This window comes from Aethalodelphis obliquidens, unplaced genomic scaffold (genome assembly GCF_003676395.1).
Source record: "Aethalodelphis obliquidens isolate GAN/ISIS:26980383/991018 unplaced genomic scaffold, ASM367639v1 scaffold2, whole genome shotgun sequence".
NCBI classification, from domain to species: domain Eukaryota; kingdom Metazoa; phylum Chordata; class Mammalia; order Artiodactyla; family Delphinidae; genus Aethalodelphis; species Aethalodelphis obliquidens.
In genome coordinates, this window is record NW_020837946.1 from 62,142,568 (window position 1) to 62,165,208 (window position 22,641).

At 38.9% G+C, this 22,641-nt stretch overlaps 1 protein-coding gene across 1 annotated transcript in view; it reads left to right on the plus strand.

Annotated features, from left to right (window-relative positions):
- Positions 1-22,641, plus strand: part of CFAP210 (cilia and flagella associated protein 210) — a 36,764-nt gene that overhangs the window by 9,577 nt on the left and 4,546 nt on the right. The window contains exons 3-8 of the mRNA XM_027128959.1: positions 386-559; positions 657-850; positions 11,919-12,075; positions 17,051-17,190; positions 19,780-19,972; positions 20,736-20,900. Of these exons, the coding sequence (XP_026984760.1) occupies positions 386-559; positions 657-850; positions 11,919-12,075; positions 17,051-17,190; positions 19,780-19,972; positions 20,736-20,900 (1,023 nt within the window). The remainder of the gene's footprint in view (positions 1-385; positions 560-656; positions 851-11,918; positions 12,076-17,050; positions 17,191-19,779; positions 19,973-20,735; positions 20,901-22,641) is intronic.

Sequence of the window (22,641 nt, forward strand, 5' to 3'; positions counted from 1 at the left end):
TATATATATATATATATATATATATACATATATATATATATATAGGGTTTTTTGGCTACACCATGCGGCATGTGGGATCCTAGTTCCCTGACCAGGGATCGAACCCGTGCCTCCTGCATCGGAAGCATGGAGTCTTAACCACTGGACCGCCAGGGAAGTCCCCATATACTTTTTTAATATTATGAATTTTGAACCATGTAAATGTGTTAACTACCTAAAAAATTCAATTAAGGATTAGCTCATAAGTGTAACCTCATATTTGTTAGTGATATATGCAAATACAATAAAGACTCATAAGGAAAGCTCAAATTATCATATTATATGCTTAATTTTGTAAAGTTAAGTTGAAAAAAGAAAACAGACTACTGCTTTTGTCATTTTGTAGGGGATGAAAGAACAGAAACTTGAAGCCAAAAAGAAACGTGATAAAGAAATAGAGGCAGAAAGACAAATTCTTGATATGGAAGAAGCAATACACCAACAAGGAGAAAGGAAAAAGGCCATTGAATATGCAAAGCAATATCAATTTTACCAGACAGAAAGAGTGAAAAACTTTCATGTACTACTTGGGTTTTCTTGTATTTATATATATATATTTAACATATCTATATATAATTAGACTTTATTTTCTTAAAATATTGCAATTTTTTTTGTAGTCAGGACTTCTTCTTAGTAGAGTTTTGAAAGAACGTGATGCACAGATTGACTTCCAAAAGAGTAAAATAAAATCAGATAAAAAATGGGAGGAACAAGTGAAACTCAACGCTGAAAAAGCTTTTAAAGAAGAACAAGAAAAAGCAGAAAAACAACGCAGAGATAGAGTGGCTCTTAGCAAAGATCATTTAAAACAGTATGTATACATAAATTACCTTTTTTGTACTTTCCTCTTTTTCTCATAATGGATATAGCTTTTTTTTTCCTGATTATAAAAGTAATATATGCTAATATACCTAGTAAGTAGAAAAAATAAAAAGAAAGAGGTTAAAATCACTATTACCACCTTACCCAGAGATAATATATTGGTTACCATTGTTAAAATAATGTTGCATAACAAACAACCACACAATCTAGTGGCATTCAGCAGTAAACATTTATTTCTCATGTATCTGTGGGTTGTTTGGGCCTGGCTGGGTAGCTTGTCTTCAAACTGTAGGACTGGCTGTGTTTCCTTGTTACTGTGAGAAAGGCTCTGATCCTGCTCCATGGGGGCCTCATTCTGAGGTCCAGAATGAAGGGACAGCAAGCACCTGGGGAAAACTTTTCTCATGATATTGACAGATGCAAGAGATTGAGCCCAAGCTTGCAAGCACATGGCAAAACTCAAAGTCAAAGGGCAAGGAAATACAGTTGGCCCACCGTGAGTCTAAAGCAAGTCACGTAACCATGCTGACATCAGTGGGACAGAGGAGTGGACTCCCATGGAAGTGGGAGTGAGAGAGTCATTTTGAACAATAACCTAATCCAACACAATAATTTGTTATTGTTTTGGTATGTAGCCATACAGACTTCTTTTTGGTGTTAGTGGTGGAGAGGGTCACATTCATTGAGGTATAATTTACATTTAAGAAACTTCACCTTTTAAAAAGCATATGGCTACAGCTGATTCACTTTGTTGCAACAGAAACTAACACAATATTGTAAAGCAATTATACTCCAATAAAGATATTAAAAAATAAAAATAAAAAGCATATTGGTGTATAACCACCCCCAAATCAAGATACAGAACACTTGATCGCCCCAGAAAGTTCTCTTGTACCCCTTTGCATGAAATTCTATCCCCTGCCCTCAGCCTGTGGCAGTCATTGATCCACTGATACAGACTTTTTTTTCTGAGCATGTGTACTCACATTTTATAAAATAAAATTGGATCCACAGTATTATTTTTTCAAATATTTTTTTCACTTACCAGTATGTAATGAATTCTTGCCATGTTGGTAAATAGAAATCAAACCTGATCTTTTTTTTAAAGTAGCTAGTAGTGTATATATGGGGGGGTGTATTTGTGTGTTATTTTACTTTTCTGAGTAATTGACACATGCAAATAGGAAAAGGCACAGAGGGGATTTACTGAAAAGTCTCTTCCTTGTCCATCAGCTACCATGTTTCTCCACTGTGAGACCAGTTTCTTCATACTGTAGTTTAAATGTATATACATTATATAAATGTATCCAAAAATTAAATTATACTCTGGTGGACAGTTTTACCATTTTTAAAGAAAAAATATTTTCATAATTAAACATTACATCATCAATTCGTGATCATTATAGAATTAAAAATATAATTAAACAAAATAAAATATAAATGAAAAATCACCAGAAACGCTGCGATCCAGATTAGGCACTGTTAACATTTGAGTGTACGTTCATCTCCTCTTCAAAATTTTTAAAAAATGTTACAAATAATAAATGAATATATGCTTATTGTTTAAAATTCAAGCAATACAGCAAAATTTGGAGTAAAATTTAGAAGCTCTTATTTCCACTCTATTCAATGTTTGTCTCTTTAAGTCCCATTTAACTCTTCAAAAATAGCTATTATTAAAAGTTTTTCTGGTTTTATTGGCCACGTTGGGTCTTTGTAGCACATGGGCTTTCTCTAGTTGTGGCACGTGGGGGCTACTCTTCGCTGCGGTGCGCGGGCTTCTCATTGCAATGGCTTCTCTTGTTGCAGAGCACGGGCCCTAGGCGCGCGGACTTCAGTAGCTGTGGCTTGCGGGCTCTAGAGCGCAGGCTCAGTAGTTGTGGCGCACGGGCTTAGTTGGTCCGCGGCATGTGGGATCTTCCCGGACTAGGGCTCGAACCCATGTCCCCTGCATTGGCAGGCGGATTCTTAACCACTGCGCCACCAGGGAAGTCCCTAAAAGTTTTATAGCTATCACTTCAGGATGTTTTATTGCAGTTACTGATACTTCTTATATTCAGGACATATTTAAGTGTGTATATATTTTTTAACATGGATGTTATATATTGTTCTGTGACTTTATTTTTTCATTCAACAGTATACCTTGAACATTTTTTATGCCAGAAAATATGGATCTGTCACATCTTTTAAAATAATCATATTGTATACTAAACATGTACCATGATTTATTTAACTACATTATTACTGAGGGAAATTTGGATTCCACTCCCCCGCCCCATTTCTAACAATGCTGCAGTGAACATCCTTGAGCATATGTCTTTTGTGCAAAGATGTATTTATGTAGGATAGATTTCTTGAAATGGACTTGGATTTACATTTGGAGAGATACTGCCAAATTGCCCTTTGAGAAGGTTTTAAGTATGCGTTCATTAATGATGTCTGATACACTTTTCTTTATATTATAACCAATTCTGGATAGTAATTTTTTTGTGATTTAATGTGCAAAAACTGGTATCTTTTAATTTACATTTCTCTTAGTTTCTAGTAAGGCAGTGCATTTTCTCATGTGTAAATGTTCATTTGTTTTGGGTTTTGTTATCATGAATTGGTTACTCCTTTGTTCTTCTGTGTAAGTTGTTTCATACTGAAATGTATGTTTGTCATTGATTAATTAAAACGTGATTAATAAGTGTTTTTTACATATGACATATCGCATATTTGTGTCACCTTTTCTGAATGGTTTTCAGTATTTAGAAAATATTTATTTTTATGTGCTCAAATCTGTCTTTTTTCATTACTATGAAAAAAAGGTTTTGGTATTTGTATTTATATTTATTTGTCAAAATAACAAATGTCTAAGTGAGATAGACATGAATTCTCAGGATACATGTGTTGCCAAATTATGTATTCTTCATTTCTTTTAACCCTTAGTAAAAAGAGAAGGGAAATGTTGGATTTATTGTAAGTTTTTTCTTTGGTGGTGTAGCGACACAAGGGTTAGTGCAAGTTAGGGATAGAGCTGTTGGCAGAGGGAGGCAAATATTTGACCAGTGATTCACCCTTGAGAAATCTCTCTTCTTATATTGGCTGCTGCAGCTCAGGTGTAATTACAGGTAGCAGCCTGATAGTCAGCAAGCTACCTGACCAGTGCTAAAACCTACAGGACATCCTCCCACTTACAGCCTTTGTATGTGGGCTGTTTTTGGGCCCCAGGATCCCCTTTCATGTGGTCTTTGGCAATAGGGTGGAGGTTCAGGCAGGTTTAGGATTCGTTTTAGTTCTTTCTTTGGATTATCTTCAGTGTAGTCTAGGAGATTTTCCATTAGGCTCTGAGGTCAGCATAAATTCCTTTACTTACTCTTCACAGTGGGCTCTGTCTTTGCGAATGGTGGCCAAGTGTTACTTATTCTCATTGCATTCTCAACTGCCCTATTTTTCCTAAAATTTCTTGAAAATTCAGGTATGTGGGTAAGACCTTGCTTTAGTTTCTAGTAGTGGTATAGAATTTTCCCCATACCATTGGTTGCACTGTGGGGAATTAGGAGGGGAATGATATGTGACATGTGAGCTTAGTTTGCATTTGGTTCCAGAAGTCCTACATCTTAAATTTATTAAGAAACATTCATAGAAAGTAGAGTAGTGGTTGTTAGCAGCTGGAAGAGGGCACAATGGTGAGTAATACAGGGTCTCCTTTTGGGATGATGAAAAGATTCTCAAATTTAGTGGTGATGGTTGAAAATATCTATAAATGTTCTAAAAACAACTGAATTGTACACTTTAAGGGGTGCATTTTATGGTGTGAAAATTATATCTCAATAAAGCTGCCATTAAAATCTAAAAAAAAAAAACAGAAAAAAGAAACATTCCAGGACTTCCCTGATGGTCCAACAGTTAAGACTCTGAGCTTCCACTGTAGGGGGCACGGGTTTGACCCCTGGTCGGGGAACTAAGATCCTGAATGCCACGTGCTGTGGCCAAAAAGTAAAAAAACAAACCAAACAAACAAGAAATTCAATTACAAAATTATCACCATGTTATATTCTGTTGAATGTTGATGCATGTGTCAGTTATATACAACTCAGAATGCATGTTACTTTAAAATATTGTTAGGAATGGTGATGAGCCAATAAAAAGCCTCTTTAAGACAAAAGTAAAATTGGAATCATAACACTGGTATTAACCTGAGTGGAAACAGAGGACTATATGGTAGAAAATGGAGGAGAAGAAGAGGATTTTTTTCCCCTTTTCTTGAATAATAAGAGTTTATTCCAGAGCAAAATTTCAAGAGAGGCTATTTATTTATTCATTCAATTGTCATTCATTGTTACATTTATTGAACAATGTTTGCCATCCACTATTCTAGTCACTGAGAATACAAAGATGAATACAATAGTCCTTTTTCCTTAAGAAGTTTACAATCTGGGGAGGAGGGTATAGGTATGGAACAAATAATTAGACTATGATAGTAAATATTTTGGGAAATATATATACATAGTGTATGGAAGAATATAAAATGGACAACTGATTCAGTCTAGAGAAGGCTTTTCAGAAGAGATCAGCTCCTGTACTTAATTCTGAAGAATGAGTAGGAATAAGCCATGCAAAGAGTAAGGGATGTAAAAGTATTTTAAGCAGAGGAAATAAAATGGGTGAAGGTCCACAGGTGAGACAGAATATGGTGAATTTGAATAACTACAAGATGGCTGTAATATAGAGGACTAAGAGGGCAATGTTAAAGATGAGATCGGAGAGACAGGCAAGGGCCAGATCATGATGTGCCTTGTGCAAATTTGGGATGACTCTCCTCTTTGAGCAGAGACCAAATTTTAATTCTTTTAATCCCTAAGAAATGGGAATTGCAGGTTCCAAGAGGCAAGACTTTCGCATGCTCTACTAATTGTATTACCAAGTGCTACCCAGGTGTCATCTGGTGGTGATTTAAAATATATCCACACAGATTTGATATTCCTCCCTTCAGAGGACAGAGCCTAATTCCTTTCCCTCTTGAGTGTGGGCCATACATAGTAACTCATTTCCAAAGAATAAAATGAGGTAGAAGTAATGGTGTGTGACATCCTGAGATTAGGATATAAAAGGCATTGTGTCTTTCTCCTTGGCATCTCTCTTGGATTGCTCATTCTGGGGAAGCTAAGTGCCATGTTATAAGATACTCAAGAAGCTCTGTGGAGAGGTCCATGTGTCAAGGAGCTGAGGCCTCCTGCCAATGGATATGTGAAAATTGGTTCTCCAGACTCTGTCAAGCCTTCAGATGATTACAGCTCCAACATCGTGACTGTAATCTCTTGAGGACAACCCAGCTAGGCCACTCTCAGCTTCCTGAATCTCAGAAATGGTATGAGATAATAAATGTTTATTGTTTTAAGCCACTAAATTTAGGGGTAATTAGTTATTCAGCAATAGATGACTAAAACACCCTGTACAGCTGCAGGCCCTGTACCTGAAAGTGAGATTTTTCACACGCTTCTTAAACAATCTCTAGGCAGGCCTGGAGCAGTATAAGAGTCTGCCTGTGACTCACAGTGGGCATGATGAGGATAGGGCAAATAAGGGACTCTAGTGACACCAAAATCCCCCCAAAGACGGATTTTGACCAATAGCCTTAAACATAATTATTGAAAAGACACTTAAGAGTATAGACAAGGAATAATTCTATTTCCTTCTGTTGATAGGTAAGCCTTTCTCTAGGAAGAGGCCCATAGACCTTGCTTAAGAACAACTCAGTTACTGTTACTCTCATCAGCTTCCCAAGAAAAGGAAAAATCATCATAGGACAGCTTGCATCACTTTCTCCTGGATAAGGGAAGAGGGCTTAAGTGATCTTATTTGTTCCTACTGATTAAAAGCCATCCTAAATCTTGTAACTTCCAAATTTGTCACTCTAGTCCAGACTCTCCCTTAAGTCCCAGTTTCACATATCTCACCACCTTTAAGACATCTCCATTTGGACATCTCTTACGTACTTCAGATTTAAAATGTCTAACACAGAATTATTGATTCTCCACACCCACAGTGGACTTCCTAGTGGCATCCTTACCAGTCAGTTGTTCAAACCAGAAACCTAGGAATCCATCTTTATTTTCCTTTATTTCCCAAGTCAAATTTATCAGCAATTCATGTTGATGTTTTTCTCCAAAACAAATCTTGAATTTATTGCTGTCATCTTAGTCCAAGCCACCCTCATATCCCATGGATTATTGCCTCCACCTCTTAACTGGCCTCCTATTCTCTCTTCCTAATCCCTTCTCCTTTCATCATCCAGAGAGATTTTATTAAAATGAAAATTGATTTTATTATTCTCCTACCTAAAACATTTCAGTGACTTTCCATTCATTTAAGATAAAATGGAAACTCGACTATCTCTGGCAAGGCCTTGTGTCAAAGGGCCTCATCTACTTCCCAAACTCCTTTCCCACCACTCTTTCTCCTTGGTCATTATACCTCCATTACCCTGATCTTCCAGGCCTCAGGCTCCTGTCAGATCATTGCTTGCCACATGGCCTTTTCACATGCTTTTTCTCCTGTCGGGAATTTTACCTTCCCGTTCTTCATCTGTGGGCTTCTCATCAGCTCAAAGAGGTCTTCTTTGTCTTAGGGAACAGCTCTGTCCAAACAGCTTTCTCTGTTATGTAAAATAAATAACTCAATTGTTATTCTTTTTCTTGTCCTGTTATTTTCTTTTATATATATATATATTTAAAATTTATTTATTTTCTTTATTTTTTTGGCTGCATCAGGTCTTAGTTGTGGCTCACGGGATGTTTTGTTGTGGCGCATGGGCTCTTCGTTGCAGCACGGGGGTTTCTCCCTATTTGAGGCGTGCAGGTTTTCTCTCTAGCTGTGGTGCACGGGTTCCAGAGCAGGTGGGCTTTGTAGTTTGCGCCATGCGGGCTCTATTGTTGAGGCGCGTGAGCTCAGTAGTTGTGGCGCGTGGGCTTAGTTGCCCCATGGCATGTGGGACCTTAGTTCACCTACCAGGGATCGAACCCGCATCCCCTGTATTGGAAGGCGGATGATTCTTTACCACTGGACCATCAGGGAAGTCCCTTGTTCTGTTATTTTCTTTACAAGAATTACCTGGATTTGTAATTACATTATTTTTCTATTTACTTGCTTTTGTTTGCTTGTTTTTGCCTGTCTTCCCACTGGAATGTAAGCTTCTTGAGGTCAGGAACCACGTTTGTCTGTTTCATGGTTGTAGTAGAAATTCAATAAATAGTTGTTAAATAAATGAATGAGAGGTCTCAAGATTACAGAAGAGTTAAGTGTGATTCTTAAGTCTCTAGAATAGGCAACAGAAAAGAAGTTGGTACTGTTCACCACGATAAGGACAAGAGACCAAAAGGGTCAGTTTAGAAGAGGAGGAGGATGAATTTGCTTTTAGACATAGTGAATGTACCTAGGAATAAAATAGTCAGGTGGTGATGCCTCTTGGGTTGTCTCTTCAAGAATCAAGCATGTCTGGGCTTCCCTGGTGGCGCAGTGGTTGAGAGTCCGCCTGCCGATGCAGGGGACACGGGTTCGTGCCCTGATCTGGGAAGATCCCACACGCCGCGGAGCGGCTGGGCTCGTGAGCCATGGCCGCTGAGCCTGCGCGTCCGGAGCCTGTGCTCCGCAACGGGAGAGGCCACGACACTGAGAGGCCCGCGTACCGCAAAAAAAAAAAAAAAAAAAGAATCAAGCATGTCTATTGTAATAGACACCTGATTTTTTTTTTTTAATAAAATTATTTATTTATTTATATTTTTGGCTGCGTTGGGTCTTCGTTGCTGCTCACGGGCTTTCTCTAGTTGCGGTGAGCAGGGGCTACTCTTTGTTGCGGTGCACGGGCTTCTCATTGCAGTGGCTTCTCTTGCTGCGGAGTACGGGCTCTAGGTGTGCAGGCTCAGTAGTTGTGGCTCACAGGCTCTAGAGCGCAGGCTCAGTAGTTGTGGTGCACGGGCTTAGTTGCTCCGTGGCATGTGGGATCTTCCCAGACCAGGGCTCGAACTCCTGTCCCCTGCGTTGGCAGGCAGATTCGCAATCACTTTGCCACCAGGGAAGCCCCAGAGACCTCATTTTTTTAGGGGGGGGCCCTCTCACTGTTGTGGCCTCTCCCGTTGCAGAGCACAGGCTCTGGACGCGCAGGCTCAGCGGCCATGGCTCACGGGCCCAGCCGCTCCACGGCATGTGGGATCTTCCCGGACCAGGGCACGAACCCATGTCCCCTACACCGGCAGGCAGACTCTCAACCACTGCGCCACCAGGGAGGCCCCAGAGACCTCATTTTTGATGTTGGGCTGGTGACTTCTTGTTAGGCCCCACCCTCCCTTCCCCTTTGGCCTTATAAGAAGGCCCCTGGGCTTGCCTCTTCCTTGGTTGCCAGTAGGAAATTTAAATCTCCTGTGCACAGGAGCTTTTCCCCAGTTTCACCCCTCAGTCACAATAAAGACCCAAACTCACTTCCTCTGCTTTGCCCAAGTCAATCCAGACCTACTTATGCCTACACAGCTCTGTTGGGTGTCCCTTATGTGATAATACTTTCTCTCAAATTCTCTTGGTGTGTGGAGGGTCATCTGAGCCACATTTTGGGTAGGAGTCCCTTCCACTTTTATAGGAGTTCTATGTAACATCTGTATAAAGTCAAGTCAGATCTGGGCTAGATCAACACAGATTTGGGAGCTTCAGAATGTAAATCAGGGGTAGCAAAGAGGTTTCATGACAAATTCTGCTCGGGTGGTTTGGCAGAGGCTGCCAGTTCATTGGGCTGAGCAGGACCAAGATTTTTGCATTGATTTTTGTTTTGCATTGATTATTGGTGTCTGCTATGGTCATGGGTGTTGGAAGTAAAGATATAAATGTTGGGCTTCCCTGGTGGCGCAGTGGTTGGGAGTCCGCCTGCCAATGCAGGGGACGCGGCTTTGTGCCCCGGTCCGGGAGGATCCCACATGCCGCGGAGAGGCTGGACCCATGAGCCATGGCCGCTGAGCCTGCGCGTCCGGAGCCTGTGCTCCGCAATGGGAGAGGCCACAATAGTGAGAGGCCCGTGTACCGCCAGAAAAAAAAAAAGATATAAATGTTATGTATTTCTTCCCTGAACTAGAGGATCTCGGATTTCCTTCAAAATGTTGACTTTGCATTAAGCTAAACCTGTGGCAGATAGTTGAGTAGTCTACCCAAACTAAGGTAAAAGTCTTTATTGACAGTCTTTAATAGTTATATAAATCCTTGTCAATATTATCTCTTCACTGACACTAGAGACATTTTTTCTTATTCACTCTCAGAATAGGTAAATTTTTTTTTGGCTGAAACAATGAATTGTCCAATACGTGTATAGGTATAATGTTAGTGATTTCCAGATTTGCTAAGGAATGTTAAAATTGCAAATGTTTTATATCTTGTTTTCCCTTAAAGTAGCAATTTTAAAACTTCAAAAACTTTCTCAAAATTAGATACATCTCTTTTTATAATGTCCTTTAAATCTTGATGATTGACATGAATTTGCTTCTAAGAGATTGGTATACTATTAAATAGTTCTAACAAACTAAACAAATAAAAATTTGAAAACCTAGTATTTTTAGGGAAATCATAAAGTTGATTTAGCTGTGGCCAACAGTGACTTTTTTCTTAGCTCCTCCTAAAGAGAGTGACTGTGACTCTAAGTGGCTGCTTACTCACCTGTTCTGAATTGGCTTAATAATACCAAAGTGAACTTACTGGCTCACTTAACTGTGAAGTCCTCTGTGGCACAGGGAAGGGAATTTTCCCCCTCCCTGAAACCAAGAAAAAAATGTTATGATTGGGTGCATATGAAAGAAAGGCTTACTCCTCAGTCTTTTTGTCTATTTAAGTGGGTTGTTTACCCACTCTGTACCCAGGAAGAAAAAGAACTGGAGACAACTGATAGAGAGCACCAGTGGAGCAGCCTGCACACCTGTTGATTGGCTGACCGGGATGCGTGGGCACATAGACAAAGATACCGGCGGGGGGGGGTGGCGGGGGCTTGAGCTGTTTTGCCAGTATGCTGAGGATTGACTGCCAGATGTGGTCGCGGAGAGTCTGCAATAAGCTACTGATGGTGGATGCTCCTGGTTGTGATGGTGGTGGGGTGGGGGGGTGTGGGTTGTAGAGGTAGAGCTGGAGCTAAATGCAGATCAGAGCTCTGCAGTGAGGACACTGCTCAGGGATCTCTGAAGAACTCACGCATAAGCCCTGTGAGACAACCAGCATTTAATGGCTAACCACTCAGAAGGCATCAGTAGTTAGTCAATGTTGGCTAGAGAAAGGATAACAACCAAAGTGGCCAGCTGGGTAAGGAAGTTGTTGCCCTTCTTCCATCAAACCCCAACTCCTGAGAGGCCAGATCCATAGCTTAGATAGCATCTTCTAGTGCTGAAATTGAAAAGCAGTAGGGATTAGGGACTTTTCTGTAAAATAATGCCACCATTTCAGCATAGTGTCTGTCATTCAGTTAACTGGTTCTTTCTAAAGGAAAGGAACATTTGAATCTACTGTAGGACTTAATTTTGGTGAGGAATGAAACAAATTTTGAAGAAAGGAAGATATTGGCCATCCTGGGTTAACCAAGATTGGATTTGTTTTTGTATTTTTTAAAAATTTTTTCTACAATTTATTTGTTTGAATCAGATTCCAACTAAGGTTCATACATTGCAATTGGTTCCTATGTCCTTTCTTTTAAAAAATTTATTTATTTATTTATTTATTTATTTATTTTGGCTGTGCCAGGTCTTAGTTGTGGCATGCGGGATCTTTAGTTGCGGCATGCGGACCTCTTAGCTGCGGCACGCATGTGGGCTCTAGTTCCCAGAACCCAGGCCTCCTGCACTGGGAGCACAGAATCTTACCCATTGGACCACCAGGGAAGTCCCTGGATTTGGTTTTAATCACTGCTCTTTACCTATCTGTTCTTGTCCCAAAAGAAATCCACAAGTTCTCCTTTATAGTTTCAAATCATCCCAGGTAAGACTCTAATTCATTTCTTTAAAATATATTCTATTTTTCTGCATCGCTCTCAGTTATAATTATGTTTTTTTCTTCAGAATAAAGGAACATGAAGAGGAAGAAGAGAGAAGGAGAAAAGAGGAAGAAAAGGATGCTGAGGAAATAAAGCGACAGAATTCATTATATGAAATAGAAATGAAAAAAGAAAGAGGAAAGAAAAAAGAAGAGATCAATGAAAACAGGAGACTATTTTTTGTAAGTTGAAAATACTTCAAAATTGTATCTCTTCAAAAAATGTACAGAGTCCAATGCCAAATTTTAATATGTTTTTTATAAATAATAGTGGTATAGAAAAGAAGTTTGCTATTAAGTTGGGTTTTTAAATGTACTTTGGGGGGAGCTATATTTGCTGTTATTTCATTTGGATGTGCTCTCATTCATGAACAAGAATTAAGAGAATGAGACTTTTTAAAAATGAATTTTGTTATCCTAAATATGAGAGTTGTAATGAGCAATGAATGGGGTGATACGTGTTTGGTATCTCCTGCACTATTAATATATGCTGAATAAATGGTAATAATTATTTTATGGTAGTTGCAATTTATTTTGTAATTTTTTATATTCATTTCTTTAAAGTTATTTTTTATTCTTAAGTAACATATACACAGATTTAAAACATCAAACATCACCAAAATGCTTAAAAGAAGAGTAGCAGTCATTGCTTCACTCCTTCTGCTTCTTGGAAAATTATATTCTAAATAATCTATGTATTTTAGGGACTTCCCTGGTGGCGCAGTGGTTAAGAATCCGCCTGCCAATGCAGGGGACATGGGTTCGAGCCCTGGTCTGGGAAGATCCCACATGCCGCGGAGCAACTAAGCCCGTGTGCCACAACTGCTGAGCCTGTGCTCTAGAGTCCACGAGCCACACCTACTGAGTCCGTGTGCCACAACTACTGAAGCCGTGCACCTAGAGCCCATGCTCCCAAACAAGAGAAGCCACTGCAATGAGAAGCCCACGCACCACAATGAAGAATAGCCCCCGCTCACTGCAACTAGAGAAGGCCTGCGCACAGCAACGAAGACCCAGCACAGCCAAAAATAAATAAATAAATAAGGAAATAAATTTAAAAATAAATAAATAATCTATATATTTAAAAAAATATATTCAGTTTTAAAGATATGTATCTTGATTTATCAATTTTAAACATTTTCTGTCTCTCTGCCCTGGTAGTTGAGGATGTAGCTCTTTCCCAATACTGTCCCCTTCCCATCCACCTCTTCCCCCCAAATCATCATGGTATAATTTTAGTTTAATCATTATTATGATTTTATAAATATTGTTCTCTGAAGAGCTAAGAAATATACTATGATTATAATTTTTTGCTTCCATAAATGTTTTTCTGTGGTTAAAATAATTCTCATTGTTTGCATTTGCTTTAAAGCTCTATACCTCAATTTTTTCCATATGTTCAGTACGTTCTGCCAAATGGTTAATGATATTAGTTTTCAAATGTTCACCTAAGTAATGTTAAATTATTTATGGTTTTCTTGGAGCTCCCCCATACAGAGTCCTCCGTCCTTCTCTTCCTTCTAGACTGTTTGCTCTCTAGGCCTGCTGCTCAGCTGTCATTCTGGAGCTTCCCTGTGCCACTTTCCTGGGTCTCAGCTCCTATTTCCTGAATCTTATGCCTTCCTCTTTCTTGATTTATTCCTTCATCTTTCTGAAATACATCTTTTTTTTTTAATATTATTTGGTTGCACCAGGTCTTAGTTGAGGCAGGTGGGCTCCTCAGTTGCGGCTCCAGGGCTCCTTAGCTGCAGCACGTGGGCTCCTTTGTTGTGGCAGGTGGGCTTCTTAGTTGTGGCAGGCAAACTGTTAGTTGTGGCATGCATGTGGGATCTAGTTTCCTGACCAGGGATCAAACCTGGGCCCCCTGCATTGAGAGCATGGAGTCTTATCCCCTGCATGACCAGGGAAGTCCCCTGAAATACATCTTTGAGTAGCTTCTGAAGAAAGGGTATAGAGGAGGTAAAAATTTTGAATTCTTATCTGGAAAGGTTATCATCTAAAGTAACAGTTGCTTTGGGCTTCCCTGGTGGCACAGTGGTTAAGAATCCACCTGCCAATGCAGGGGACACGGGTTTGAGCCCTGGTCTGGGAAGATCCCACATGCCGTGGAGCAACTAAGCCTGTGTCCTGCAACTACTGAGCCTGCGCTCTAGAGCCCATGAGCCACAACTACTGAGCCCGCAAGCCACAACTACTGAACCCAAGAGCTACTGAGCCTTTGTGCCACAAATACTGAAGCCCACAGCCTGTGCTCTGCAACAAGAGAAGCCACCGCAATGAGAAGCCCATGCACCACAACAAAGAGTAGCCCCTGCTCGCTGCAACTAGAGGAAAGCCTGTGTGCAGCAACAAACACCCAATGCAGCCAAAAATAACTAACTAAATAAATTTATAAAAAAAAATAAAGTAATGCTTTCTTTATAGTTTGGGTGTAGAATTCTGGGTTCAGAATTCAGAGTTTTGTATTTATGTTTTCATAATATTCTAGCTTTCAGTATTGCTATGGAAAAGTATTATGCCATTTATGGTATTCATTCTATGTATGTGATCTGGTGTGTTTTGTTTTTACTTCCCTTGTCTCTCTTTCTCTGAAAGCTCTGAGGGTCTTTATCTCTGCAACTGTAAGATTTAACAGGGACGTACCTCGTTTAGGTCTTTTTCATTTTGCTGAGCACTCAGTTGATGCCTCAACCCATAAATGCATCAGGTTTTCTTATTTTATTTCTTGTATAATTTTGTCCCTTTCTATTTTGTTTCTACCATTCTAGAACCCCTCTGATTTATATTGGACTTTCTGAAGTGATGCTCTAATTAAAAAAATATTTTCTCATATTATTAGTTAGGGTAAGACTCAAAAGTTTATAACAGAAAACCCAAAATAAAGAATGTAAAAAATTACAAAATAAATTGCAACAGTACCTTTATCTGAAGTGCAGAGGTGGTCATGCCAAGGCTGATATGGTACCTCCAGAATCAAGGGGGAATGAGACAGCTTCTCTTTTTTTGCTTTGCTATTCTTGGAACATAGGTGGCTTCTGTCCTCAGGATTGCCTCATGGCCTTGAATAGCTGCTGGAGCTCCTGGCCACATTCCAGGCAGCAAGAAGGAGAAAGGATGAAGGACAAAAAAGGATTTCCTAACTATCTGTCTTCCTTTTAAGGAACTTTTTCAGAACTCCCACTTAACAATTTCCATTAAATCTCATTGGTTGTAATTTAGTGACACCTAGCTGAAAAGAAAGCTTGGAAATATAGTCTTCTAGATGAGCATATTGCCACTCTGAACAAAATCTGGGTCCTGCTACTAATGCAGAAGAGAAGAAAGACTCTTGGGTAGGCAATTAATTGTTCCTGCCATTTTTGGGTTTTGTTTGACTTTGAGAGTTATTCTCAACTTTGTCTTCTAAATCTTCTATTGAATTTTTAATTTTAACTATCAAAATTTTAATTTCTAAGAGTTTTACTTGTAATATTATTATTCCTTTTGCATAAAATCTTATTCGTTGTTCATGGATATAATATTTTTATCTTTCCAAGTCACTTTGGAATAGGACAGACCTTGTTTTGTATGCTAACACTGCTACTTACTAGCCAGGTGACCTTGAACTGAGGCTTTCAATTTTTAAAAATCAGGATTAACTTCGTGTTAACTCTGGGCTTTTCTTTTCTTTTTTTTTTTTTTGCGGTATGCGGACCTCTCACTGTTGTGGCCTCTCCCGTTGCGGAGCACAGGCTCCGGACGCGCAGGCTCAGCGGCCATGGCTCACGGGCCCAGCCGCTCTGCGGCATGTGGGATCTTTCCGGACCGGGGCACGAACCCGTGTCCCCTGCATCAGCAGGCAGACTCTCAACCACTGCGCCACCAGGGAAGCCCATGGGCTTTTCTTACTATAAAAAATCTGTATGAACATTTACAATAAACTTAGAAAAAAACAGTAAAATAAAGTTTTTAAGAAATAATTCAAAACAATCACTTTTAAGAGTTTGATATTTTCATTACCTTTTCATGTCAACTAATATATCTCGTAACCAGATTACAGCTGTGAAAAGTAATATCCCATAAAATAAAAAGTACTTAAGAGTAGTAGGTACGTAGTACACCCTGAGTTATAAATATAGTGGAATATTAAATATTATACCTAACAACTTTTACCTTGAATTGATTTCTACTTATAGTAACAGAAAGCACTGATACATCTATGTATCCAGGCTGTTGTGTTCAAAGACACCTATTTTTATGATGGCTAATGCAGGTCAGGTTGTAGAGTTGTAGAACCCCTCTGATTTATATTGGACTTCTGAAATGATGCTCTAATTTAAAAAATATGCTGATATGAACAGATTTTTATTCTTTGTTAAAAAACTGACCTATTAAACATTTTTTAATTAGAATATACATCTGTATAATTTTTTGTATATGCACAAAAAGAAAGTCTGGACAAGAAAGTAGTTTCACAGTAATTGAGTCTGGTGGGTGGAATTAGGAATAGGCAGATGGTGGATGTGGTAGGAAGGACGCTTTACACTGTGTGTTTTTAAAATATTGTAAATTTGTGTAGCATATGACTATATTAACTATTCAAACATTAAATGAATGTATACATATTTACTGCATTTTATCTGATTATAGAATTATTTTAAATTCATATTTGTAAAGAAATGAGATATTTGAAAAGAAATACAGAAAATTAAGATGTGAATGTCACCTATAATCTCATACCCTAGAGATAACTACTGTTAACATTTGATACATTTCTTCCAGTTATACATTCATTATAAACTTGTATTTATATATATTTGCAAAACTGAAATACTCCATGGTAATGTTTTATATTCTGCTTTTTTCTCCTACTTACTGATTATGTTATTTGTATCTTCCCATGTCTTTGAGAGTGTAATTTATTTAACCATTTCTCCATTATTGACTACTTAGAGGTTGTTTCCAATTTTCACTGTTATAAATAACTTTGAGGTGAAGTACGTGGTAGGTACATAAAACGTAATGTCCAGCTCTGATTATCTCCTTGGGATATTTCTCCAAGAGAGAAATAATTGTATTAGAAGCTGTGACCATTTGACATTTAATATCGTATTAGATATCTATATGTTGAAAGATACTTTTCTTTGTGATAGAATAATACACAGTTTTTTCCTCCAAGGAACATCTGAATGATAAAAATACCATCAAAGCTGTAGAACAGCAGCAGCAAGAGGAGGAAGATGAAAAGATTAGAAAATTTATCAAAGCGAAAAAGCGTCTTACACAAATGGGGAAAGCAAAAGAAGCTGAAACACACAGGTCAGCTTCTAAAATAATTTTTGTGATTAATAAAGTACTGTCTGAAATTATTTTATTTTAAATCAAAAGTTGTGATATGAGAGTAGTCTTTAGGAAAAAGGTCTCATTATTTATGTCAGGGCGTTTAGTGACATGGTGATTTCAGCTTGGAGCACGTGAGTTGGGGTTCCCTTGGAATATTGATGACATCTGTGTGGTAGGTGGTTGGAAATACTGAAAATCTCTACTTTAGGAGAGGGGTATGAGCTGGAGATGGCTTCGTGAGCCATTGATGTACAAGTGGGAATTGGAACTGTGGATACAGGTGAGCTCACCTGGGGGAGTAGGTAAGAAGTGAAGGTGACATAGTCCCTAGGGAAATCCATAGTTAAATGTCAAATGGAGAATGAAGGTAATATGAAGACCAAGGAATAGTTCCCAGAGAATGGAGGAAAAGCAGAGAAACAGCAAGGGAGGGGGGATGGAGACTCAGTAAGAAGAGAGCAGTCATCAGTGTTAGATCACTAGAGGGATTAAATGAGATTTTAAAAATGAAGCACCCATCAGATTTAGAGGTCATTGCTTACCTTAGTGAGCAGTTTGGGGTGAGGTGAGGTAAGAGACTTACAGTGCATCCTGTTTCTGTCTAGACCATGCTTTTCACTTGTGCAAAACCCTCTGATGGCTTTACATCACACTTAGAGTGTTGACTATGGCCCATAAGGCTCTACATCCATCCTAATTCCCAGCCGACCCCAGCCTCCTCTCTCAAACCTCATCTCTTACTGTTCTCTCTTTCTTTCCCTCTTTGTCACTCACACTGGACTTCTCCTGTACCCTCTTTGGGGAATGCTCACCTCCTTTAACTCTTTCAGATCATTACTCAAATATTGCCTTCTCATTCAGGCCATCCCTATGTTATTTAAAATTACAAGCCCAGGGCTTCCCTGGTGGCGCAGTGGTTGAGAGTCTGCCTGCCGATGCAGGGGACCCGGGTTCGTGTCCCGGTCCGGGAAGATCCCACATGCCGTGGAGCGGCTGGGCCTGTGAGCCATGGCTGCTGAGCCTGCGTGTCTGGAGCCTGTGCTCCGCAGTGGGAGAAGCCACAACAGTGAGAGGCCCGCGTACTGCAAAACAAACAAACAAACAAAACTAATATAGTAAAATTACAAGCCCATACCCCACATTGCTTATCACTTTAACTGCTTTCTTTTTCTTTGTTGAATGATACAGCACTATTTTAATTATTTATTTTGTTTGCTGTCTCTCTACCCCAACTATTGTGAAACCTCCATGAAAGTAGAGATTTTTAATGTTTTTGTTTACTGTTATGTCCCAGTACCTGGAATAGTCCCTGGCACATAGTAGGTAATCGAAGTGTTACCTATTGTTTTTGAAAGCCTAGATGAAATGTCACCTTTTCCATGAAGCCTTCCTTTTTTCTCATTTGCCCACATCATTTTCTAGCTTTCTCATGGCATTTATCACTTTTGCCTGCATAGCTATTTACATAATTGTCTTTTCTCCACTTTAGATTGTCATTCCCCTGGGGCATGTGCTGTGTCCTTTCTCATTGTTTCTCCCATGTCGCTTTGCAAATTCACTCAATAATCAGTGAATATGTCACAACTAAATTTAAAAGTATATTTTGCCCAATTTCCTTAATGAAAATGCCCCCATTCCTTTAACAAATATGTAGTTATTGTTTTGTTTTGTTTTTTAATTCTATTTTTATTTATTTATTTATTTTTGGCTGTGTTGGGTCTTCGTTTCTGTGCGTGGGCTTTCTCTAGTTGTGGAGAGCAGGGGCCACTCTTCATCGCGGTGCACGGGCCTCTCACTGTCATGGCCTCTCTTGTTGCGGAGCACAAGCTCCAGACGTGCAGGCTCAGTAGTTGTGGCTCACGGGCGTAGTTGCTCCGCGGCATGTGGGATCTTCCCAGACCAGGGCTCGAACCCGTGTCTCCTGCATTGGCAGGCAGATTCTCAACCACTGCGCCACCAGGGAAGCCCCTGTAGTTATTGTTGATGATGTGCCAGGCACCATGCTTGGCCCTGAACTAGAGAGAGGACTTACCCTGTCTCTGACCTTGGAAATCTCACAGTGTAAAAGGAGAGTTATTTATCTTCATATAAACAGATGAAGTCAATAAAGTACTATGAATAAACTGCAGACAGGGCATAGTAAGGATGAATTTATTCAGGATTTTGATAGCTTTTTCTGTTTTTGAGGTTAAATTTAAAGAAAGTCCTTTGACTTATTTTTATAATCTATGTGTTCAATATTAGAGCAAGTAGGATAGTCTAATAAAGTATTTAAAAATATTTTTCATGTGGAGAATTTTACACTTTATTTCCTATACACACACATACACAAGATCATACTATATGCATTATTCCCTTTGGATTTTTAGAATAGACTTTATTCTAAAAATAAAGTATAAAATAAAGTATTAAAAATAATTTCCACTTAATATATGAAAGGAGCGATGGGGCTCCCTTTCAGTCTTGTAAAAGACTATAAAATATCTGACTCTCTAAATAAAGTATATTGGCTCCATAAAAAATCCATTCATGAAGACTTGACAAGTGATGGTTATTTTGTTATAGGCTAATGGAGGAACGGAGAGAAAGAATAAATAACTTCCTGAGTAAACTAATGAAAGAGAAATTTGACAATCAAGATTTGATTATTGCTAGAGATATTGCAGAAGCTGAGGCTGAATGGAAAAAAAGAGAAAGAGAAAAGTATGAAAAAAACAAAGCAGAATTAAAAGCAATTGCAGAACATAGAGCTCTTGTGGTAAGCAATTCAATGATGACAAATAAAAATCAAAAAACAAATTTGAGCTCTTTACACTGTAGTTTCTCCTTACTCCCTCCTAATATACTCCCTCTGCCTCCTTGACAAAAACTAGCAGATTTGAAAAACAATGTATAAATTATCTTCCTGTAGTCTTGAAATCAGACCATGTTTAATTTCTAACAGAAAATGACATGGTAGACAATTACAAATAAGATCTTTATAGATGCAAAGTAATAATAATCTCTTCTGTTTCAGAAGAGATTTGTTTGCATCTGAAGTGCAAAAAGTTATTCATTTAATATACCTTTCGTTTGAATGTTTTTAAGATAAATCAAGTAAAAATTACCCCATTGTGTTTCTGTATATCTTAATCCTTCAGAATGTATCTCCTACGTGACTGACTGTCATAAGATATAAATTGGATACTTTATAAACATTGTAGCAATTAATTTTTTACCTTACAAATATTTCCCTACCCTGAGATGGTCTTTTCTGTTCCTGAGATGGTCTTTTCTGTTCCTGTATTTTTTTAAAACCAGTATCATTCTACTTACGTTTTTATTGTTTCTTGATATTAAGGAAATAGAACAAAATCAAAGTAAACTGGCCACGTGGGAATCAGTCCATGTGTGTCCAATTTTCTGCCCTTGCATTGCTCCTGGCTGACTTTCTGCTTAGAGCTTTCTAACTTTGTGCCTTATTGAAGGCTGTTGGTTGCTAAAAATGGTTTTAATTTTTTCCTTTGCCTTTTATCATCTAGATAAAAAATAAAGAGGAAGAAGAAAGACAAAGAAAAATAGAGGCTAAAGAACAATTGCTAGCTGTCCTGAAAGCAGACCAGATTTTCTGGGAGCATGAAAAGGAGAAAAAACGGAAAGCTGATAAAGAACGTCGAGAAGTTCAAGATGCCCATATTCAGCAAATGGTAATTATTCCTAAATGTTTATACTTCTTTTAGCAATAAATATGTAATATAGAGTTCTTGATAGTTTTCTGTTTCCTAAAGCAGTTTCCTTTATCAAGTAAGATCAGATGGTCATTATGGTTATGACACAATAAAATGTATTAAAAATGTGAAGAGTTAGTTTTTGTTTTTATGGGTATTGAAGTTCTCACACTAGGTTTATGTCTTTTGCACAACTATTTATCCTTCTTTAGTTTCTATTGTGTTTTGATAAATATTTAAGAAAATACAAATGCAAATGGCAGGCCATGATGCTTCCTTTACTTTTTCCCCCTCTTTAAAACCACTACCCAGAGAATATGTTGATTGGGATCACATAGGTTTCATATTTGAGGTGAGTGGGGGTCCCAGAGATTTTACAACATGTATGGAAGACCTGGCAACCAATCATTTGTGTCTAAAAACTGTTTTCCAGAATAGCTGTACCATTTTCCATTCCTACCAGCAATGAGTACAAGGACAAGTTGCCCCACATCCTTGCTAACACTTGTTATTGCCATCCTTTAATTTTTAACTATTCTAGTATAGTGTTATCTCATGGTGTTATTTTGCATTTCCCTAATGACTAAAGATATTGAACATCTTTTCATGTACTTTTTAGTCATTTGTGTGCCTTGTGAAGTGTTTATTTAAATCTTTTGCCAATTTTTTAGTTGGGTTGCTTTCTTTTCTCTTTTTATTTTTTATTTTTGGCTGCATTGGGTCTTCATTGCTGCACACGGGCTTTCTCTAGCTGTGGCAAGCGGGTGCTACTCTTCGTTGCAGTGCATGGGCTTCTCATTGCGGTGGCTTCTCTTGTTGCAGAGCACGGGCTCTAGGTGCGTGGGCTTCAGTAGTTGTGGCACACAGGCTCAGTAGTTGTGGCTTGTGGGCTGCAGAGCGCAGGCTCAGTAGTTGTGGTGCATGGGCTTAGTTGCTCCGTGGCATGTGGGATCTTCCCGGACCAGGCTCAAACCTGTGTGACCTGCATTGGCAGGCAGATTCTTAACCACTGCACCACCAGGGAAGCCCTGGGTTTCTTTCTAATTGTTGAGTTTTAACTTATTTTTTTAATGTGGTGAAATATACATAACATAAAATTTACCGTTCAAACCAGGGGTCCCCAACCCCTGGGCCCCAGACTGGTAGCGGTCCGCGGCATGTTAGGAATCAGGCTGCATAGCAGGAGGTGAGCAGTGCGCGAGCGAGCAAGGCTTCATTTGCCACTCCCCATCGCTCCCCATTGCTTGCATTACCACCTGAATCATGGCTCACATTACTGCCTGAACCATACCTCCCCCTCCCGTCCGTGGAAAAATTGTCTTCCACGAAACCGGTCCCTGGTGCCAAAAAGGTTGGGGACCACTGATTCTATTTTTAATCATACAGTCCAAGGGCATTAAGCACATTTACACTGAGGTGCAACTATGAATACTGTCCAACTTCATAACTTTTTCATCATCCTACTCTGAAACTCTACCCATTAAACAGTAACTCTCTGTTCCCTTTCCTCCCAGTTCCTGGTAACCAGTGTTCTACTTTTTGTCTCTGTGAATTTGCTTATTCCAGGTACCACATATTAGTGGGATCATACAATATTTGTCCTTTTTTGCCTGTCTTATTTCACTGAGCTTATGTCTTCAAGGTTCATTCATGTTGCTGCATGTGTCAGAGTTTCATTCCTTATTAATGCTGAATAATATTCCATTGTACATATATACCA